This window comes from Cucumis sativus, chromosome 6 (assembly GCF_000004075.3).
Source record: "Cucumis sativus cultivar 9930 chromosome 6, Cucumber_9930_V3, whole genome shotgun sequence".
Lineage (NCBI taxonomy): Eukaryota > Viridiplantae > Streptophyta > Magnoliopsida > Cucurbitales > Cucurbitaceae > Cucumis > Cucumis sativus.
Window position 1 is genome coordinate 26,425,488 of NC_026660.2, and position 20,125 is coordinate 26,445,612.

At 31.1% G+C, this 20,125-nt stretch overlaps 2 protein-coding genes across 6 annotated transcripts; both read left to right on the forward strand.

The window, feature by feature from the left end:
* The first annotated feature begins 6,061 nt into the window (after positions 1-6,061).
* LOC101220446 (tRNA-dihydrouridine(20) synthase [NAD(P)+]-like) lies at positions 6,062-10,773 on the forward strand. 4 transcript variants are annotated; one of them, XR_004217199.1, is made up of 9 exons: positions 6,063-6,269; positions 6,586-6,691; positions 7,127-7,265; positions 7,945-8,053; positions 8,165-8,301; positions 8,974-9,110; positions 9,875-9,986; positions 10,135-10,262; positions 10,374-10,773. XR_004217199.1 is itself a non-coding variant. In XM_004143380.3 (9 exons), the coding sequence occupies exons 1-9, from the start codon at positions 6,225-6,227 to the stop codon at positions 10,441-10,443; spliced, it is 978 nt and encodes a 325-aa protein (XP_004143428.1). In that variant the 5' UTR covers positions 6,065-6,224; the 3' UTR covers positions 10,444-10,773. The 4 variants fall into 4 exon arrangements, 3 of the variants coding, with proteins under 3 accessions (XP_031742466.1, XP_031742467.1, XP_004143428.1); XM_004143380.3 differs by having other exon boundaries at positions 6,065-6,269; positions 9,875-9,981; XM_031886606.1 differs by lacking the exon at positions 10,374-10,773 and having other exon boundaries at positions 6,062-6,269; positions 9,875-9,981; positions 10,085-10,227.
* A 2,075-nt stretch (positions 10,774-12,848) lies between these two features.
* On the forward strand, positions 12,849-17,137 carry LOC101220686 (protein RMD5 homolog). 2 transcript variants are annotated; one of them, XM_004143381.3, is made up of 2 exons: positions 12,849-12,956; positions 15,649-17,137. In XM_004143381.3, the coding sequence occupies exon 2, from the start codon at positions 15,662-15,664 to the stop codon at positions 16,826-16,828; it is 1,167 nt and encodes a 388-aa protein (XP_004143429.1). In that variant the 5' UTR covers positions 12,849-12,956; positions 15,649-15,661; the 3' UTR covers positions 16,829-17,137. The 2 variants fall into 2 exon arrangements, with proteins under 2 accessions (XP_004143429.1, XP_031743696.1); XM_031887836.1 differs by having other exon boundaries at positions 12,921-12,999.
* Positions 17,138-20,125: the final 2,988 nt, after the last annotated feature.

Here is a 20,125-nt window from a genome sequence, read left to right on the forward strand (position 1 = left end):
TTTTATTTAAAACACTTCGTGTGGCTGACGTTTTTCTTCAAGTAAATAAATAAAACAAATTCATGTTTTTGAGTTTATTAATTTTTTTTTTTAAGTTTGTTATTGAGAATTTTAAATTGTAACTTGTAGGTTAAATTATAGAAAACGGAAAAAAAAAAAAAAGCAAAACAAACGAAAATCTTGTATAAACCTTTTTAAAATTCAAAAACCATCACTTTCTTAGTTAAGAAAATAAAAATTAAAACTGAACTATTAGCCAACCAAATTTATATAGGAAATAAATTAAAATATTTATACAATATAATTTTTTTTTTATAATTTATTAAGGGTAGGTATGAATAATTATTGTGTCCAAAAATAGTTATAGTAAAATTTAAAATTTGGTTAAATATTTGTATGAATAATGTTATTTAGTATGATTGTCTTTCATATTATTGTTAGTTTTAAATAAGTATGAAAGAAACCTTATCGGAAGAAGGGTGAAATGAATAAAAAAAAAGGATGGCAACAACAACGAAATGGTGTGGTGCAATATTCGTGATTGGCAGCCAATGCAGGATGACGTGGGATGCAGCCGCTTTTTCCGATTATGATATGATATGGGCAACCGCCACGTCACAAATGCTTGGCTCTCCCCCTCCCTTCTTCTCACCAACCCAATTTCAAACGCTAAGTTGTTGGCGACGCCGTTTATGAATTTTGAGTCCGTCTTCCTTTTCTCTCTTCCAAATTTAATATATGGACAAATTGAGAGAAATTGTTAAACATATAACATTTTACACAATATTTACATTTTAAATCAATTTTGCTTTTATATGATTTTGAGAGAAATTGTGTTTTACTTTTATTTTATTTTCAAATTGCAAATGTCAATAACATCAAAATATTGGATTGAATTCAACATTAACCACTTACAAATTTCGTACTAAAATAAGCATGTATAATATGATATTTAATTATCAAATAATATATCCTAGAAATTATAAATTATCACATGTTAATTTTTCTTTTTTAAATATTATGTTTTTTAAAAGCTCTAAACTTTATCTTGTCATTGTCCGTTTAAGTAATAATATTTAAAATTTTACGACAAAGTATTGGTTGATTTTCAATATTTTGATATCCACGTGTAGCATAAAAATGTATTAATTATAATTTTATTTTTTAATTAATCTAGTACATTTAACCATTTGCATTAAGAGATAATAAATAACAATCACCCAACATCCATTTCAATTTTCATTATTTTTTTATTATTCACTTTGGTATATTTCAACACTAACACATTTCGTGTATAACTTCAATATATAAATACATGTTACGTTTTTAATATAATAAATTATATTGTATATTGACAATATATTAATTAGGTTATTTAGGAAAATTAATTAAGTCTACCTTTCACCAACATTCTTATTCCTTTTCAATTTTTCAAACGTTTGAAACAAGAAATTTCATTTGATGTATGGATGATTTCTCTAGTTTTCCTTGAAATATTGAGTTTGTTTTTCAATTCGTTTTTAGAAACAAATACAATAATTTAAATTAAATTTGATTCTTTAGAAGTTTATTACAATATAATAAAATTGCTATAATTTTGAAAATGTTTTTCTTGTTACATAATAAAGTAATTAAATAAACTTATGTGAAAACGTTTTAGGTTAAAATTAATTATGTTTTTTATAACAGAGTTAGACTATAAATCTAAATAAGAATGAATAAATACCTCAATCTCAAATTAAGTAATTGCTATGTTTTGCAAGATAACTATATTAATTAGCACCCCAATCGTTTTAAATTGTGTCAATCAACATATTTTGTTTTTATTATAAATTAATGAAATATACATATTAACAATTTCAACTAATAAAAAAGTGTATATGTTCAAACTATTTTTAATGATGTGCATCATGAATGACCTCAAACTAATAAAATCTAAGAGTCGAACAATAGTTAATGTTATGAAAGCATGTACAGCAAGCACCGAGCCCCGATAAAAGGGTCAATACTATAGTTATCATGAAGACATATCTTCATATCAATCAACAATATAAATATCTATAAGATGTCAAACTCACTACATGGAGAAGTTTTTTAGGACAAAAACCGTAAAATTAAATTGTTTTTATCAATAACGTACAATTTTTTTATTGGGACTGTAATAGAGTAGAAGTCATCGAGAGGTCAAAGGTAACATAGTTGCATTCTCTTGTTTTGATGACAATGTTTTTTTATACAAAATTTTGAAAAGAAAAAAAAAGATGGTATTGATCTATTTAGTACGAGCTATTAATTTTTATACCAACTACTTGGTCTACCTTCATTCGTGAGTGGTCAAAGAGCTAATTTTTTTTTTCCAATGGGATGACCATAAACATTCAAGAATTGTGAGGTGAGACCTCTTGTCCATCTTGTCAAATATTAGGGATTTGACAATCCAAAAAATTAGTTAATTATTCAATTTAGCATTACACGTGTAGATTGGGTGACCTAACCACATGTTAAGTTATATGAATAAGAAAAATATAATTAGCCATGTTTAAAGTTTTTCTATACTAAATTAATATATTCAAATCTCTTAAGTTTTACTTTAGTCAATAGTGGATGATTCTGGTTCACAAAATTTAGTTACCATGTCATACTAAATTCATTACAAACATATATATTTTAACATAAATTACCTATTTCATCTATGATATTTTTTAATTACTTTGATTATGTGTTATGTATTAAATATAGAACAAATAAATTTTTATATTCATGAGAAAAATATCCTACAATAATTTGGAATATTTTGTTTTTTTTGTTTCAAAGGCATATAATTTTCTAAGAATTTGATTCAAAAGCACCCTAGCTAGATGTAGTGTTATGAAACAAAATCTTCACCTCTCAAAAATACATTATTGTATAGTAATAATATTATTCTGAATTCCCAAATGATGAACACAATCTTATAAGCATTTATTCGAGTGGCTATCAAATGATTGAAGGAAATACAATTCAAATTGCACCAATTGGTTGGAAAAAGGAAGGTTAATTAATTCATTTGATTCTATGGTGATGAAACAAAAGAAAACTATATATATATATATATATATATATATATATATATATATTGCACTATGCACGTGCATTCATGGACTTGGAGATTCTAAAATTATCAATTGTTCCAAGGGGGAAAATGCATGGAAGATATGAAAGCTAACAAGTTTTTATTGAAAAAGCCTCTGCCCACGTTGTTTGTTTATTGATTTTTCTTTGCCAGCCATATCTTAACTTCAATCCACCTCCAAGTTTTAAATTCAAAATTTTACCACAAATTTATACTTATATATATATATATATATAAAGTTTAGACTTAATTCCAAAGTTTGCAACTCTCTCCACACATAAGCTCAAATTTAAAACTTTTGTGATACTTAGTTGTAATCTGTTAGTCATAATTAGTTTTTTTTTTTTTATAAAATTGACATCGAACTGACCATAATCGTTCTAGTAAATGTTCAAGCTGACGTCGATATCGATGGATAAGGGTCAGTTGGTCGATCGTTTTTTTGTTGGGCTAGATTAAAAATACATTTTGAAAACTTTTGATTTGAAACTTTTCAAAATCGATCGACTCAATTTTTCGATCTATGATGCTTACCCCTACCAATAAACTTAAGCATCATGGTAAAACTAATATTATATCAACATTTTAACATAGTAAAAAATAGTTTATTTATGAATCATGGTTGATCTACCTTATTTTTATTTATTTATCAAAACAAGTAATACTTTTACAGTAATTATAGATGTAGTATTATGTTTGGAGGTGAAAAGTTCAAACATGGTTATTGAAATAGAAATAAAAATAAAAATAAAAGGTCCCTTATCAATTGGTTAGCTGTTTTTGGGAAAATCACTAGTTGAATACGACATCAACGGCTCGAGTTGGAGAACACGAGTGGGAAGTGATACTCATATGGCCCTGCTTTAGTTTGCTTCTGGGGAAGGTGTTTTCTATTCAATCATCAACTTTTTTCCTTTTATATTATATATATGTATATATTTCTTTTCCAATTATGATCCTATGTTTTATTCGTTAAAATTTATCATGTGATTTGTAAAATCGAATTTATAGTAGACTTTATATTGATTTAACTGCATGCATTTTAATATATTTTCTTGGTTAGCTCTTTGTGACTTACTAATAACAGTTAAAAGTATGTTACATACATTACTAAGATTAAAAGAAAAATTAAAGAACCCAAAATTCAAGGGTTAAAAATAATGATAATTGATCTAACATTTAACTAAATCTATACTAACAAATTAGGTTTAATTTCAAACAATCATGTAAACAACACACTAAACCAATTATTGAATACATCTCTAACTTTTTATACTGTATTTTTATAACTTCTTATCAAATAATGTAAATAGAGAAAGTAATGACAAAAATAAAGTTAGGGGTCAAACTATCGATAAAAATAGAGTAATTTTGAACCCACACTTTATTTTTTTTATTATTTATTTATATATTACACGTGAGCTCTACCCTTTCTTATTTTATTCATTATTTATATTAATTGTAGGTTCCACATCTTGTTCTCCTTTTTTTTCTTCGTATATTTGTGTGGGCTGCATGCTTTCTTTCTTTATATATAATAATTAATAAAGGAAGAAAATATGAAACCCACAATTAATATAAATAATGAATAAAATAAGAAATAGTAAAACCCATGTATATAAATAATAATAAAATAAAGTGTGAGGTACAAAACTAACATCCCAACCTTATTTCTATTATTACTATCTCCATTTACATTGTTTGAGAAAAAGGTTCATATATTTTAAATAAAGTACATAATTTACCCTTTCATATAGTCATGTTTTACGAAACATAAGAAATGTTTATTTCTTTATCATTTGTTTAAAATTGACCAACTAAAAATGCTTTTGGTACAATGGAAATCTGTTGATAGAAAAATCTTAAGGCTACTGCAAGTCCACATAGTCGACACGAAAAGTGTTTCATGTCTTATAACAAATTTTCAACAAAACTTATCTCAAATTTTGCATCTATGGTAACCAAGATAAAATTGATTTGAGACTTCTATGTGCAAAAAACAATAAATTATGAAACAGTTGTGAGAAAACAGGAATCCAAACTTTTAGTTGTACTTTAGGTTGCTGAAGATTGGAGGCCATGGGCTCCTCTAATTCGATCCTATAACCAAGCCCAAAATTGGATCCGTTGCGCTGGTTGAATGTCGCAACAATTTGGCTTTAACGAATTTTATGAAAAAAATACACCAAAATCGATTATGTTTTTATTTTTATATTTAAGTTTTCAATGAAAATTATTAAATGTATTCATAAAATTAATTAACTATTTACGTTTCAAGGTAACAAAATTTATTAACTTCAATTTTACTTTTATAAAATATAAATATTCGGCCAAAAGTTATATTTTTTGTACGATTCATTACATACCTCTATTTTTATTAAGTCCTTTTTCAGCTATTTATTTCATGAGCGTTGGTTTATAATAATTCAATTCTTATAGTTTTAATTTTATTAACAACTTTATCACTTTTAAGTTTATTAGTTATAATTTAGTTTCTATAATTTAAAATTTATAACAATTTATTTCATGTCCTAAAAATGAACCGTGAATGTCAAAGTTTAATTAAATCTATATCATAAAATAAATAAAAAATGATATCTAATTTTGATAAACTATTTTTTCGATTAAGACCTAATGGTAATGAATTTGGTAGCACGTATACTTAATTGGGAATTGCTAGGGATGCAAATTTATAGATTAAAAAGGCATTTAAGATAACGAGTTAACTATTACCGTCATAGCTTATTAGTTATTATAGTTGAATTATAGCCGTTTATGTTTGATGGGTAAATTATTATAATGTTTTGTATTTGCCTACAAATACACATTTTTTTTTTGAAATCATTTTAGCGTCAAAATGAAACAATAAAAAAATACAACCCAACAAAAATGATAAAATAGTATAAAATTTAAAATGATGTTTATCGTAGAGAATGGAATACTTTTAAATAAAACTGAATGAATGGTTAACTTTCGGGCATCAATAGCGATGGAGTCCAAATTTCCTAAACCTAAGTCAGAGTTTCGTCCTTAGTTTTCCGGCCTAAAGTTCACTAGAAGAGAAGACGAATAAATAGTTGCCGATTTTCTAGTCCGACTGTCTCCGTTTAAGATGGATTACGAGAACAAATTCGTCCTAGCTCCCATGGTTCGCGTTGTAAGTTAGACCAAATGATAATATCTATTGCTTGAGTTGCTCTCATTACTTGATCGAGTTTATCTTCTAATCTTAGTTTTTGTAAAAAAAATTGCCGCTCGATTGTCTACATCTAGATGCCAAACAATTATTTGGAATAGTTTGAAGCTAGATTAGTAAATCACTTAATCGTAGTTATTTCTTTCAAAATACCCGCCAGATTGTATCCGTTTAGGTTGCTGTTATTGGAGAATTGTGAATTTGATGAGATTATGTGTTTCGAATTACAAAAGTTTTTTTCATGGAGCTTTTCGTTATTGGCCTTTCATGTTTTCAGGGAACGTTACCGTTTAGATTATTAGCTTCACAATACGGTGCAGACATCACCTATGGCGAGGAAATTATTGACCATAAGATGATCAAATGCGAGCGTAGATTAAATGGTAGTGGTACTTTTCTTCTCTGTATTGTTAAAAAATTGTAGTTATTGATTTTCAATTGTACTCTCACACCAAATGCGATGTTTATGATATAGCAGTGTTACTCTATTCATATTAAGTCTATTTCACCCAGAAAAATGATATATTGACTTCACCTGTAGAGATAAATTGTTGCTGTCGTATGCATATTGGCAATAAGTTAATGTGTTCATTTATTGATAATTATGGATATGCTTGTTTAATGTTATCCTCTATCCATTTTTTTCAATCTTGTATTTGAAGTTATCAATTTGTTGGAATTTTTATTTTTGTCTATAATTAGAAGGAAACATGTGATTGGTTAGCGGCTTAGGAGATGAAGGTTGCATCAAGCATATTTTCTTCCCTTTTCTTCACCAATTATGGTCTAGTGAACTTCCTGTACTTCTTTTCATCCAGAGCATGTAGGTTCAACTGATTTTGTTGAGAAGGGGACAAACAATGTAGTTTTCAGGACCTGCAGCCTTGAAAGAAAACATGTAGTTTTTCAAATGGGTACTTCTAATGCTGCGAGGGCCCTAAGTGCTGCTCAACTAGTGTAAGTTTGTTACTTTAATTTTTTTCCCTTCTTACACAATTGCGGTTCTATAAATTTTGGTGGTGGTTATCGTGACTTCATACTTTGTGCTCTGTACCATATTCTTACTATTATTATTTATCCTTCAATTTATTGTAATAAGCTCTGTTATGGATTGAACTTAATCTTTGTTTATTTACTTGTTCGATTAATGTGATGATGTGATTTATTTCTTAGTAGCCTCTTTTGTGGTCACTTTTTAGTGGCAGTTTTTCTTCCATTATTTAATTTAATGTGATCATCTTGATAACCATACGGGGTTCATTTGGCTTAGTTGATTATGTCCCATACTGTTTCGTTGTGGTTGTGATTAGGTACGAAGAGGAAAAAAGAAGTGAAAATCTTCTGTCAATTTCATGCAAAATGAAACCTATAATTGATTAGTCGTACGTTGACGATGAGCAACAGTATGGAGTCAAGTAGTTGTTATGATGACAGATAAAAGGATTTTTTTCTTGATACCTTTAAATGTTCACTAAGTAAGTGGAAGTTGATTGCTGTGAGCAGTTGCATCAAATCATTAGGCTCTCTATGGATGACTTCTGTGTTAGGGGATAATTGGGTACTTAATTGGTGAAGAATGCTTCGTTTTCTAATGAAACCATATTTGTATAACTGATGGAAAAGTTTCTTTTTGTAGGTGTCAAGACGTTGCTGCCATAGATATCAACATGGGTTGCCCTAAGTCATTTTCCATCAGTGGGGGCATGGGTGCGGCACTATTGAATAAACCAGACCTTATTCATGATGTATGCAATTCATATCCTTACGGATTGATATAATTTCTGATTTATTCTCCCTCTTTTGTACTTCTGGCAATATTACTTTCCTACTCACCTTTTATTTACTTGTTTTTTCAGATTTTGACAACATTGAGGAGAAACTTGAACATTCTAATTACCTGTAAGATTCGACTGTTAAATTCACCTCAGGATACAGTGGAGTTAGCTAGACGAATAGAGAGTACTGGTGTTTCAGCTCTTGGTGTTCATGGCAGGTGATCGTCAAGTTTTTGCAGTTTCCTTCTATTTAAGACACTTATCATTTATGCCCGAAGAATTTAGCTGTAGAATAGGGTTTGTGGTTTGTCTCTAAGCAAGTTGGTTCAAACACTCATGGATATTAAAGAAACGAGTTTGGTTTTTTTTCTTCCCCCCCAAGCAGAGGGTTGAGGAAACACGCTCTCACAAAACTAATAAAGGAGAGTCTGCCAATTGTTAATAGTCAATTACAACAGAGAACATTCATTTGCTACAAAACATTTAGATGTACTTTTGTGCTTTAAGAAGGGCAGTAACTTAGATGTCTCTTGCATTTGAGGCTTTAAAATTTGTAATTCATTCTAGTTCTAAAAGAAATTAGGAATGAGAGATTGCTAGTAAGGAAGCCGAATAATGAATATGTACTACCAAACATGCTCATAGGGAAAAATTTAAAACTATGGTGAATAGTATGCTTTGTTGTTTCTTTCATTTTTTCCCTCTACAATAATGAAAAAAGGAAAAAGAATTGAGCTGCATTGCCTCAGCTGAAAACAAAAGAAAGTGAAAGAATAAACTAGATTTGATCAAACCTTTTAGTTCCAAATATACTTCTGTTAGCTTTGCATGAATGCTTTGTTTTCATTCTATTTTAATTGGTTTTTGTAGTCATGCTCGATAACTTGCAGAAGAGTTGCAGATAGACCAAGAGATCCAGCTAAATGGAGTGAGATTGCAGATGTTGTAGCAGCATTGACTATTCCTGTTATTGCAAATGGTGACATCTTTGAGTATGATGATTTTCAACGGATCAAAGTTCATACAGGTATGTATGTACAGAAGGCACTGTTTTTGTTTTGTTTTGGGGTGTGTGCGTGGGAGGAGGGGTGGTACTACTAATTAGAACTCTTTAAAACTGATTGTACCACATTCGTTAAGAGGTTGCTTTTACCTGGCTTGACCTCTTTCATTTCCTTTACTGGTCCACTCGTAAATAAAACAGATAACGGCCATATTTACTAGAAACACTCATTTAGCTTTTGATATACCAACCAGTGAAGCAATATGGTGATAGCGAGTTAGTTTTGAACTAGAGGTAGAGGTCCAAAATGTCTTATAAGTTTCCTGGCTACCGTCATGTACTGTCAGAAAATAGTTTTGCATGGATAATTAAGCCATGCACAAGCCACAAGCACAACATTTCCAACCATCGATTGTAAAAATCCAGTTATCCAATAATTGCCGAGTGTGGAAGAAACAATTTGGAAAAAATTTCAGTTCTTAACCTACAAGGCTGAAATAGTTCCAATGCTTTTTGAATTAGCAAATAAACTAATTACGGTGTTACTGTTACTTCAACTTGTTAACCATGTGGAATGGTGTAAACAAATGGTCTTGATACTTTGCGTTCCTCTGGTGGAAGAGAGTGTGTGGTTAAATTTAATTGACATGAATGAACTATAGTAAAGTTGTGATTCATCAGGATGAAGCTGCTTGGGCCGACAGATGCTATTTCAAGCAGTTTAGGTTTTTACTTGTCTGTCCATTCTCTCTTGGTTTAAATATTAAAACAATCTGGTATTGCGCAAGGTGCTTCTTCAATGATGGTTGCTCGAGGAGCCCTTTGGAATGCTTCAATCTTCTCTCCAGAAGGCAAATTACCATGGGAAGATGTGAAAAGAGAATATGTTAGGAAGGTGAGGTACTTATCATGCACACAGTTCATTCAATCAATTAATTAGTTAATCAGAGTGAATGCTTAGAGCTTTACAGTGCCCTCACTAGATTTTACGTATGTAGATACACACACAAACAGAATTGAAGTGATTAAATTCTTGTGTTGAACTCAGAGCATCTTGTGGGATAATGATATCAAAAGTACGAAGTACACGCTAAAAGAAATGATAATGCATCATTCTTGTCTTGAACTGCCAGAAGGAAAGGCCGTGATAAAATCTGAATCCCTTGCAGATCTAGCGTAAGTAAATGCTATTAGTTTACAACCACTATTGCCATTTTAACTTTTGAGCTAGCTTTGAGCTGATTCGCCATTAAACATTCCATCTTTTGTTTTCTTTATGATATATAGGAAACTTTATGGTGAGGAAAAATACTATCAATTCGTTCAAGAGAATCGGTCTTTCAATGAAAGTAGATGATGGCGTTTCACAGAGATGCTTGTTGCCATACTTTCAACAGAGAAACCTAACAGACTAGGAGAACCTTGCAGCTACAATGTCGTTTTATTCTCAGTAAAACCCATTTAATTGATTATACAGATGCATCAGGTATATTACCGAATCATTCTTTGGCATAGTATGGAGAAGTTGAATGCTTAAGGCAGCATTATATGTTTTAATATATTTTTTCGCCTTTCACCCCTATTTTGTTGAAAACTCCGAGTTATTTACCTGTCACAGTTAATGCAAGTGATTATATTTATATCCAATAAAAACTTTAAAAACATAATGCCACAGTTATTTAGAATATTGGTGATGCCTTTGCAGCTGATTAGATGTGACGTATTGAAAATTTTGGGTATTTTGTATTTATAATGAAGGTTCCATTATTAGGGCTGTCCTTTAGGTCCTCTTTTTTCTGCCTGCATCAATGACTTGTTTCTGTGCATTGGATGTGGAGGAATAAAAGTGACGGACTATACACCTGGGTTAGTTTGCTTTTCTGGAATGCCATTAAAGTATTATTTGGTGCTCGAAGTAGAAAGCTTTGGTTTATTATTACCAATTTTAGCATTGGGTCAACTTCATTAAATCAGTTGGTTTGTGCTCCAAATTTCAATCTCGTTGAACCATAAATGTTTTAATTATTCTAAGATATTAACCCATTCGTACTTCCGGCCAACTGGCATGTTGATCTTTTATTATCTTTTTTACATCAATTTAAAAATGGAAGATCAAACCTCTAAAAAGAGGGTACAAAATGTTGCTAAGCTAAACTCACTAGATTCTTGCAATTCCTTTTTAATCTTTTCACTTGCTTTTCCATAGCTGTCATAATCATTATACTATGCAACATTTTTTGGGTATTTTTAAAATTTATTAATCCAGTCGTTGAAAATTGAAATGAGAACCTTTTGAGGTAATAAATTTGTTGGATTTCCTTTTTCCCCTCTATCTCATTACTATGTAATTTCAAGTTTATCCTTTTGTTTTTGTTTTTTTTAATAGATAAAGAAAAACAATTGACGATGTACACTTTAGATTAATTCTATCTTATGGAATTACAATCACTCTAATTAGTATTTGAATCACACATTCAAATATGTTTGTCATAAACCATAATTTGTAATAATTCATTCATAGATGAACTTCAACCACATTGAGAAGATACGTATCATTATTTTGCCATTATAAAACTGGGTTTTGTGTTATTTAAAAATTTATTTCGTTATTTGGCATCACGGTTTACTAATTAATTCGTTGAAATTGATTATGTGAAAATTGAATGCTCAGATAATTGCATTTTGTTTCCGGCAAGTGCTAGAGACTTGATAGTTGACTTTCCAGCATCTAGAAATAAATCCTGGCCATCTATCTCCAACATCTAGTCCAACTTTTGAGAACACAGCAAATTTTTAATAAAGTTAACAAAGCACAACAAAATTGGATAAAGCAAAGCATGGTTGATTTTGACTATTAGTGCTCTTAATTTTGTTTATTTAAGTAGTAAAAATAAAGTATAGTAAAAGTTTTAGGACATTTTTGTTAATTGTTTTTTTTAAGTATAAGTCTTCCTTTCTTTGTCGAGAGGTTGAGAATCCAAGTTCCTTTTAAGATAAATGAGTTAAGTTCTTTACTTTCTGTTAGTTTTTGGATGAACCCTTAAATTATCAAATATGGTATTATATTTCATAAAAGTTCAAATGGATATTCAATGAAATTCATACGGAACAATACTATAAACTCTAGAGAGACACCGTTTTGTGAGGAGAAACTCAAATTTTTTATAAGATAGATGTTTTATGATATTTTTTAATAGTAGAATAAACATTTTACAATTATTTTCTAGAAACAAATACTTAATGTATCATCAATTTTTGTAATGAGTGATCACAATATTAATTTATAGTTTTTGTTTTTGTTTATTTTTAAGAATTTATCCTCCCTCATTGACATTAAACAAATATTTACTATATAAATCAAATTGTTACCGTGTAATGATTAAAAATGATGAACGATAGTTTAATTTAGTCACTAACAAAACTTTATTATCTAATTATAACAATTTTCATAAAATTTCTTCAAAAATTGTTAATTTTTATTTTTTATTGACATTTTCATAGAATCAAACCTTCCATCTTTTTACGTACTTCCAGCCTGAGTCAACATTTATGCTAAAATGAAAAAATCTAAACCCATCCAAAAATCATTTCAATTTTTGTGTTTTTAAAATTTTTGTTTATTAATTAATTAATTTATTTTTACTCATATATTTATAGTCTTTATAAAAAAGAATTGAATTAATTAGGCAACAAACCTATTTTTTAAAAATTAATTTGGTTAAAAAAGAAAAGAAAGGAAATGAGTTAAACAGAGTGTAAAATAATTAAATAAACAGAAGGTCCCGTATTTTCTTCATTTTCATATAAAAGCTGTATACGCAAACGGAAGGGGAAAAATCCCTCTCATTCGAGTCCTCACTTCCTACCAAGGTTTCTTCCATTCTCTTCTCTCTTCTTCTTCTTGCTGATCTATGTATGCACTCCATTTTCTTCATACTATATTCAGATCTAATTTTTATATTTTCTACATTTTTGTTGAATCCTATTTCTTCTTCTTGTTGGGTTAAATTTATTTTTCGTATCTGAATCGCTTTGCTCTCATTTTTTTATTCAGATTCGCATCTTTTCCTTGCCTTGCTTCCAATCCATCAATTTCTATCTTTCAGTTTCTTTTTTTTTGTTTACTTGTTTCGGTTTCATTCATAAGAACCTCTATTTATCAAGATTTATGTTGGGAACTTCTGTTGGAGTGCGAATTATAGTTCTTTTTTTTTTTTTTTTAATGATTTCTGGCTTTGGGTGTTTTGTTTTTGTTCCTAACTTTTGGGGTTGTGCAAGTTAGTCCGTTTTCCTTCAACTTCTTTTCCCCGAATTTGATCGTTTTACATTGGATATCGTCTACTGCTTAAGTTAGTAGTTCTTGTGTTCAATTGACTGTTGAATCGGTAGGTAGTCATCGTATGCTGGGTTATATTTGATATCTGTAATTGTTGTATCTTTATAAATATTGAAGCGAGCGTTTTCTACCGTTTAATTCTCTTCTTATCCTGTGTTTCGTATGGTTGCACATTCGTAGTACAAATTCCACGTTAACAGTTCTAGAATACCCACCTTTCGAGAATATATAATTTTCAGATACCATATATTCACATTCTTTACCATTTTTATCACACCCTTCAATATCAATTGAGACATGTATCCAGTTATCATTTTGTCTCGTCTGTAATTTGGTCTCACTATCACTTTGATGCTCACAATTACTTGATCTTGTTGATCCATTAAGCCCGTTGCAAAAAGATTTTGTTCTACTGCCAACTGTGATTGAGAATGAAAATTTATTTGTATTCCCTATTTCCATCACTCATCTCATCGCATCGTGATTGGTAATCTGGTGTTATTAGTGCATCTTTCAGTTTGAAGCGTTAGACACTGGATAGCCGTAAGTTTGCTCTAGCTGTACTACATATGTTGTCTTAAGAAAATGATTGTCTCACTTATTTTCTAAATTCAATTTCATTGAAACTATGGGTCTTTTTTTTTTTCTTTCGATGTAGGAGAGGACCGTTGTAGTAATGCATATTCTGCTGAAGTGTTTGAATATTTTTGAAAGAAGCCTAATAAGCATTGATATTTGGGGTTGCTTTTCTTTCTTGTCTAATGACCCGTAGATATGGATTGTCCATTTAATGTTGGTTTAAAATTTCAAGGAACAACATCCATATTTGGTTGAGTTTATATTTTATAGGATCTCATTGGTTTTAGAAAGTAGTTGAATTAGATGCACCAAGTATTTGGTAAAGAATCCTAATGAGTAGTGATCCCTATTTTAGAACACTCAAGCAAAATTGTGCAGAGTTGTGATTTTGCGTCTAGATGTAGGGATGGTGCCTGACATTGAGCCCACAATTGTTACTTTAGTATAACATTTGCTATTATACTAGGGTTAAATCAAACCAAAGAAAGGGGGAAAAGTCCTTTTAATCCATCATCTTCATTTGTCATTCTCTCCACAAATAGATGTGGTAGAGAAAGGGAGATGAGGGTCTAAAATGTCAATTTCAATGGAAATATTGATCTCAATTTTATGGAAATTTTGATGGAAATATCGATAAAATGTCGATTTCCATGGATATTTTTTAAAAGACTAAATATAAGAAAAGAATTTTTTAAAAATTTGAGCATGTTAATATGTCTTCTATTTATATTATATTTACATAAGTGACATTGTGTTGCTTTTTTTTTTTTTTTTTTTTATGGTTTCATGGTTTTTTTTCTATAAACTATGTAAACATTGGTTCACCCCTTATCTAACCAATGGAAATGTGGAAATATCGACGTGTCAATGGAAATTTAATACTATATTAGGAGACCTAAGAGGAAGATTAAGAGAGCAAATGCCGTAAATGATGTGGAAAATGGGAGTGAGATAGTTAGAGGTCCTAAATTTTAGTTGTTTATATGTTATTGTGTAGTATATTTTTGTGATTTTGTAGCTATGTCTAAGAAAGCAATAAAGAGAAACACTTGTAATATTTGAGTAATGTTACCAAGACTTGTAATATTTGAGTTCTATTACTGTTATATTTATAGCTAGTGACCCGTATGCCTGGCCTATTTACTTATTTTTTATTCATTTAGTGCTTACTTTTAGCTGAATTCTTATATCTTGAAAACTCTTTGTTTTATTGAAGTGCTAAATTGTCAACTTAATAACCTTTTTTGATGTTTGGTTGATGGGATTTCTACTCATGTTTGATTTTAATACTAAGGTGAATGTGACTAAATAAATAATATGGGGAACTGAAGCAGTGAAAACATTTTGAACTATTATTACGACCTCAGGATTTTCTCCTCCTATTGCTTTTGTAGGGTTTTTAGCTATAAAGTAGGTAAATGATTTTACTTTAGAGTACTAAAACCTTTTCTTTCCTTGGCAGAACTCTGTATTAAATTAATGGCATGGCTGCTACGCCCTTTGCCCTCCTTTCCTCTCCCTTAGTTTTTCTTGGCATTCCTGTCTTCGAGTTTTTTTGACACCCTGAGATTCTTCCATTCCATTGGTCATTAGTAATATCTGTTTGTTGGTGAGTAAATTTGTTTGACAGTATGAGTTTCTTTGCAGGTTAGAGTAAGAAATGGAGTTGGATAGCATTAAAGATGCATTTGACCGTGTGACAAAGAAGCAGAAATTGTCTTCTTCCAAAAGTCAAGAAGTAGTTGACCAAATGCATCTGGAACTGGAACAGGTGCTACAAAAGATACAACTAGCTGATAATCCGGAATGTCCTATTGATATGAATTCAGTTTTTGCTGCACTGAAAACTAAATTGAAGGATATTGCCCCACTCACTCAGCTCGAAAGCACACAGAAGGAGTTGAATACTGCTCTGACCAAGTATCCAAAGCTTGTTGAAAAATCTTTCAATCCAGATATATCAAAAGCTTATAGAAACGTTGATTTTGATAGGCATACTGTTAACCAGATTATTGCTAGTCATTTCTATCGCCAGGGTATGTTTGAACTTGGTGACTGCTTTATTAGTGAGGCCGGCGAGTCAGAATCTGCTGCTTCATTGAGGTCTCCATTCCAGGAAATGTATCAGATCCTTGAATCCATGAAGTCCCGGAATCTAGAGCCAGCTCTGAACTGGGCTCTGAATAACTCAAATAAACTTAAGGATTGTGGGTCGGATCTTTTGCTAAAACTTCATAGCATGCAGTTCATGGAGATTCTACAAAAGGGAGATAGACATGATGCTTTGAAGTACGCTAGGACCTACCTTGCTCCTCTTGCATCCAACCACATGGCTGAACTTCAGAAGCTTATGGCTTGCCTGTTGTGGACTGGAAGGCTTGATTGCTCCCCATACTCTCATTCTCAATTATTATCAGTAGCTAACTGGGATAAAGTTGCTGAGGAGCTTATACGACAGTTTTGCAATTTTCTTGGTCAGTCCTATGAGAGCCCCTTAGGTGTAACGGTTGCAGCAGGGGTCCAGGGATTGCCTCCTCTCTTGAAGTTTATGAATGTTATGGCTGGGAAGAAACAGGAATGGCAATCTATGAAGCAGTTGCCTGTTCCTGTGGAGTTGGACAGAGAATTTCAGTTCCATTCCATCTTTGTTTGTCCAGTGTCGAAGGAACAGTCAACCGAAGAAAATCCACCAATGTTAATGCTGTGTGGCCATGTCCTCTGCAAGCAGTCTATCATGAAGATGTCCAAAAACAGCACAAAATCATTTAAGTGCCCGTATTGTCCAACAGACATTGATGCTACACGGTGTAGGCAATTGTACTTTTGACGCTTACACAAAAGTCATGGTTAATGTTGTACGAAACTTCCTCTCTTCAACTGAACCAATATTTGCTGGATTTAGTTGTGGTGTAACAAAGGGTGTGAAATGGGGGGGAAATGGTTGTCAGTTGTGTACTGTTTGTTGCTGTATTTGTTGTAAATACATATTCTTTCTACGTGTTGGAATGTTGAGCAAGTCACTCCATAGACATCTTTTAAGTTTGATGATAGGTTTACTGCATAGGAGTGTGCTTAGCTGCTTCTGGAGCTCACCTCCTTCTGAATAAATATGTTTTCTCCTTTTAATTTCTCAACATAACTATAATTGATATCAAAGAAATTTGAGCCCTATACTAAGTTACTTGGATTTTGTCTAATGAGACAGATATCTACCGCCTCTTGGAGGCTTAGGTTTTTGTGGCCCTGTTTTCAGGTATTTGATTTGGCCATGGGCCAAATTTCATCAACATTAGGCCTTGACGATGGAGATGCTGGAATTTGATGTTAGGCCAATACAGATCCATATGGCCCCTATCAACCTATTATTCTAATCAGCAATCTGTGACAAGCTACAGCAGAACATATGCGATGAGAATACTGGAGGTGAGCTTCCCAAACCTTTCAAAATTAGTACTTCTAGAGTGAATTGTTATTACTAAGTTAAATTGTAGATTTTGGCCCGTGGTTTGAAAGGAGTTGGGGGAGTATTGGACCGTCGAGTTGGTTAATAGTTTGTGTTTGAGGTATAAACTATTTCAAAGTAAGAAATAGAAAAGATTGCAATAAAGAGGAAGGGAGAGGATGGATAGAAAATAGTAAAGTAATGCTATAGTTAATTGTAGGTTATAATAGTTGTAAACTTCGATTATTACAAATGGAGCTATAGACATGACGTAGGTTACAGTAGCCCACTCCACTCATTTGAAATTGAGTGCTCAAGCGACCCCATGGGAGTGTTTGGGGTAAAGAAATGATTATTATAATGAGTTATTATAGTTGAGTTATAATAATTTGTGTTTGATAGTTGATTATTTTAGTTTGAGTTATAATAGCATCTGTTTTTTAGGTGTAAATTGTTTAGTTTGAAAAGGAAATAGTAAAACACCATAGCAAATAAATAAAAAATGATGAATGTAAAATAGTAAATACTGTTAATTGAGTGTTTTGAAATGATGTTGACGATAGTTAATTGGAAAGTTTTAAATAATATTTACTGTAACAACATATGATTACTATCCTCGTCCCAAATATTCCGTTAGAGTTTAGTTTACGTGATTTTAAAAGTTTGAATTTACTCATGGTTGTTTGATAAAACTTCACAGGTAGTCCTCATTCCGTTTTTATAAAACTATAGAGACTAGATTATAAGTTTTTGAAACTATAAGGGCCAAATGTACAATTTAACCTTATTGCTACTAATAGCTAAACTCTGGAAGATAGCACTATTTACATTTTCTAAAAAAGTGAAAGAAAAAAGAAAAGGAAAAGTTATTGTATGTACCCTTTACTAACTTCTACTTGCCATGGTTATGAAAGTTACGTCGAACTCATTCTTACTCGTGTATATAGAAAAGTTGATACAATACTTGAAGATCCATAACCAATGATTTTACTCATTCCCTTTCTATTTGTATATTCTGAACAAAATGATTCTTGTGTTGAGGAGGCAAGAATATTTGGAAGAAAAGATAAACTAGTCGGAGCAAGACTTAGGTCTTGATTACCAACTTTTGCACCTCCTCCTCAAGTCTTTTGTCGCTCATTATGGAAACCTTGTTGCCCACATAGACATAGGGATTATGATGATGCACCACCTTCACCATTTCTTTTTTCTTTTTTATTGAATAAACAGAATGGGGAGTGAGCACTAGAAGGGAGAGAGGGGGATATTTGATAACTACCCACATACACACTACTTTATTATTGCATTATTCATAGACATGATTCATGCTCCTTCAACCAATACATTATCGAAACTAAAGTAAAGCTAAATAATACGGAGCCCAAACCACTCATAATAATTGGTTTTGGTTCCAAAAGTCTGCGCAAATTAAGGAGTTCATTAGCACTCCAAAAGGTGCGCAGTAAAGAAATCCCCTAAAAATGAAAGCTTACAAAAGCCTCCCACTTTCATCCTAAACCTTTTCTTACCTTCTGTCCTTTTGTTTTAACCCTTCGAAGGACCATTGAAAAGTCACTTCTTTCTCTTTTTCGTAGCATTTCGGTTTTGTGCCGTCTGATATCGAAAGATATTAAGTCATTTTCGGTTTTTTTAAAGTAAACATGGCAATGGGAATGGGAAGGGGAAGGATTTTGACAGTAGATTGAAAATCTCTCTATTATTTAGGCATTTCCAATGCTCTTACTGTGTCTGGGGAACTTGTTTCTAGATTTATTTTCTTCTAATTGTTCTCTTATTGTTTTCACGTTTCTTAAAGAAATATGTGAATTCTTACTCAATTTTCAGAATTAAAAACTAGATTGATTTTTGAAAATTTGGAAAGAAAATGAACAACAATAACGTATGAACTTGTAGATGAAAGTGATATTTATCCAATGGACTTCATGATTTGTTACTTGCTCCTTTTTCACTCCTCCACCTATAACTTATTGTATCCCAAGATCAAAAACCAAATCTTAACCTTTGCAATTGCTTTAGGCAGGTGGTTGTGTCTGTATCTTCCACGGAATCTTTACTTACTACCGTAGGAAATATTTGGTGGGGTTGTACATCTTAACCAATACTTTTATTTGGACTTACTAGTTCACACAAATTTTGTACTTTTTTTTTCCTTTACACATACATATAGATATCATTTGAGTTATTCTTGTTTTAGCTTTGATTTTTTTCTTTCGAAAAAACATCTCTTTTATAAAAATTTAGTTGCGATTACATTTATTTTTCTAATCTCATTATTTGTTATTATAGTTTACCGAGTGCTAAATTTTTTACTTCTTTTTAAAATTATTTTTTATCTGTTTTTGTATGATTAGGGAGACTAGTGCGATATACAAGAATGGGTGGATCTTGCACCCTATTATTGATTTTTTTTTTCCTTCTTATTTGTTTGTTTTGATCTGTGATAACATTTATATCCCAATGCATGTTTATGAGGGATTGTTTTTGTTTGAGAGGGAGAATTAAGAAGTCCAGAATAGATGGGATGAGGTTTGAAATTGCATTTTTTGTATGGAATTCCTGTTTTGGTGGTCTGGTGTGAAAGATGTGAAACAAAGAGGGATACAACACTTTCACCTTCTCTCTCTTTCTAATTGATGATGTTTGAGGTTATCCAGTGTGTTT

Coding starts and splice junctions, on each gene's coding strand:
- LOC101220446 (XM_004143380.3), top strand. CDS start 6,225: ATGGATTACGAGAACAAATTCGTCCTAGCTCCCATGGTTCGCGTT. Junction 7,266..7,944: donor CTAAGTGCTGCTCAACTAGT/GTAAGTTTGTTA, acceptor TTCTTTTTGTAG/GTGTCAAGACGTTGCTGCCA. Junction 8,302..8,973: donor GCTCTTGGTGTTCATGGCAG/GTGATCGTCAAG, acceptor GATAACTTGCAG/AAGAGTTGCAGATAGACCAA.
- LOC101220686 (XM_004143381.3), top strand. CDS start 15,662: ATGGAGTTGGATAGCATTAAAGATGCATTTGACCGTGTGACAAAGAAG.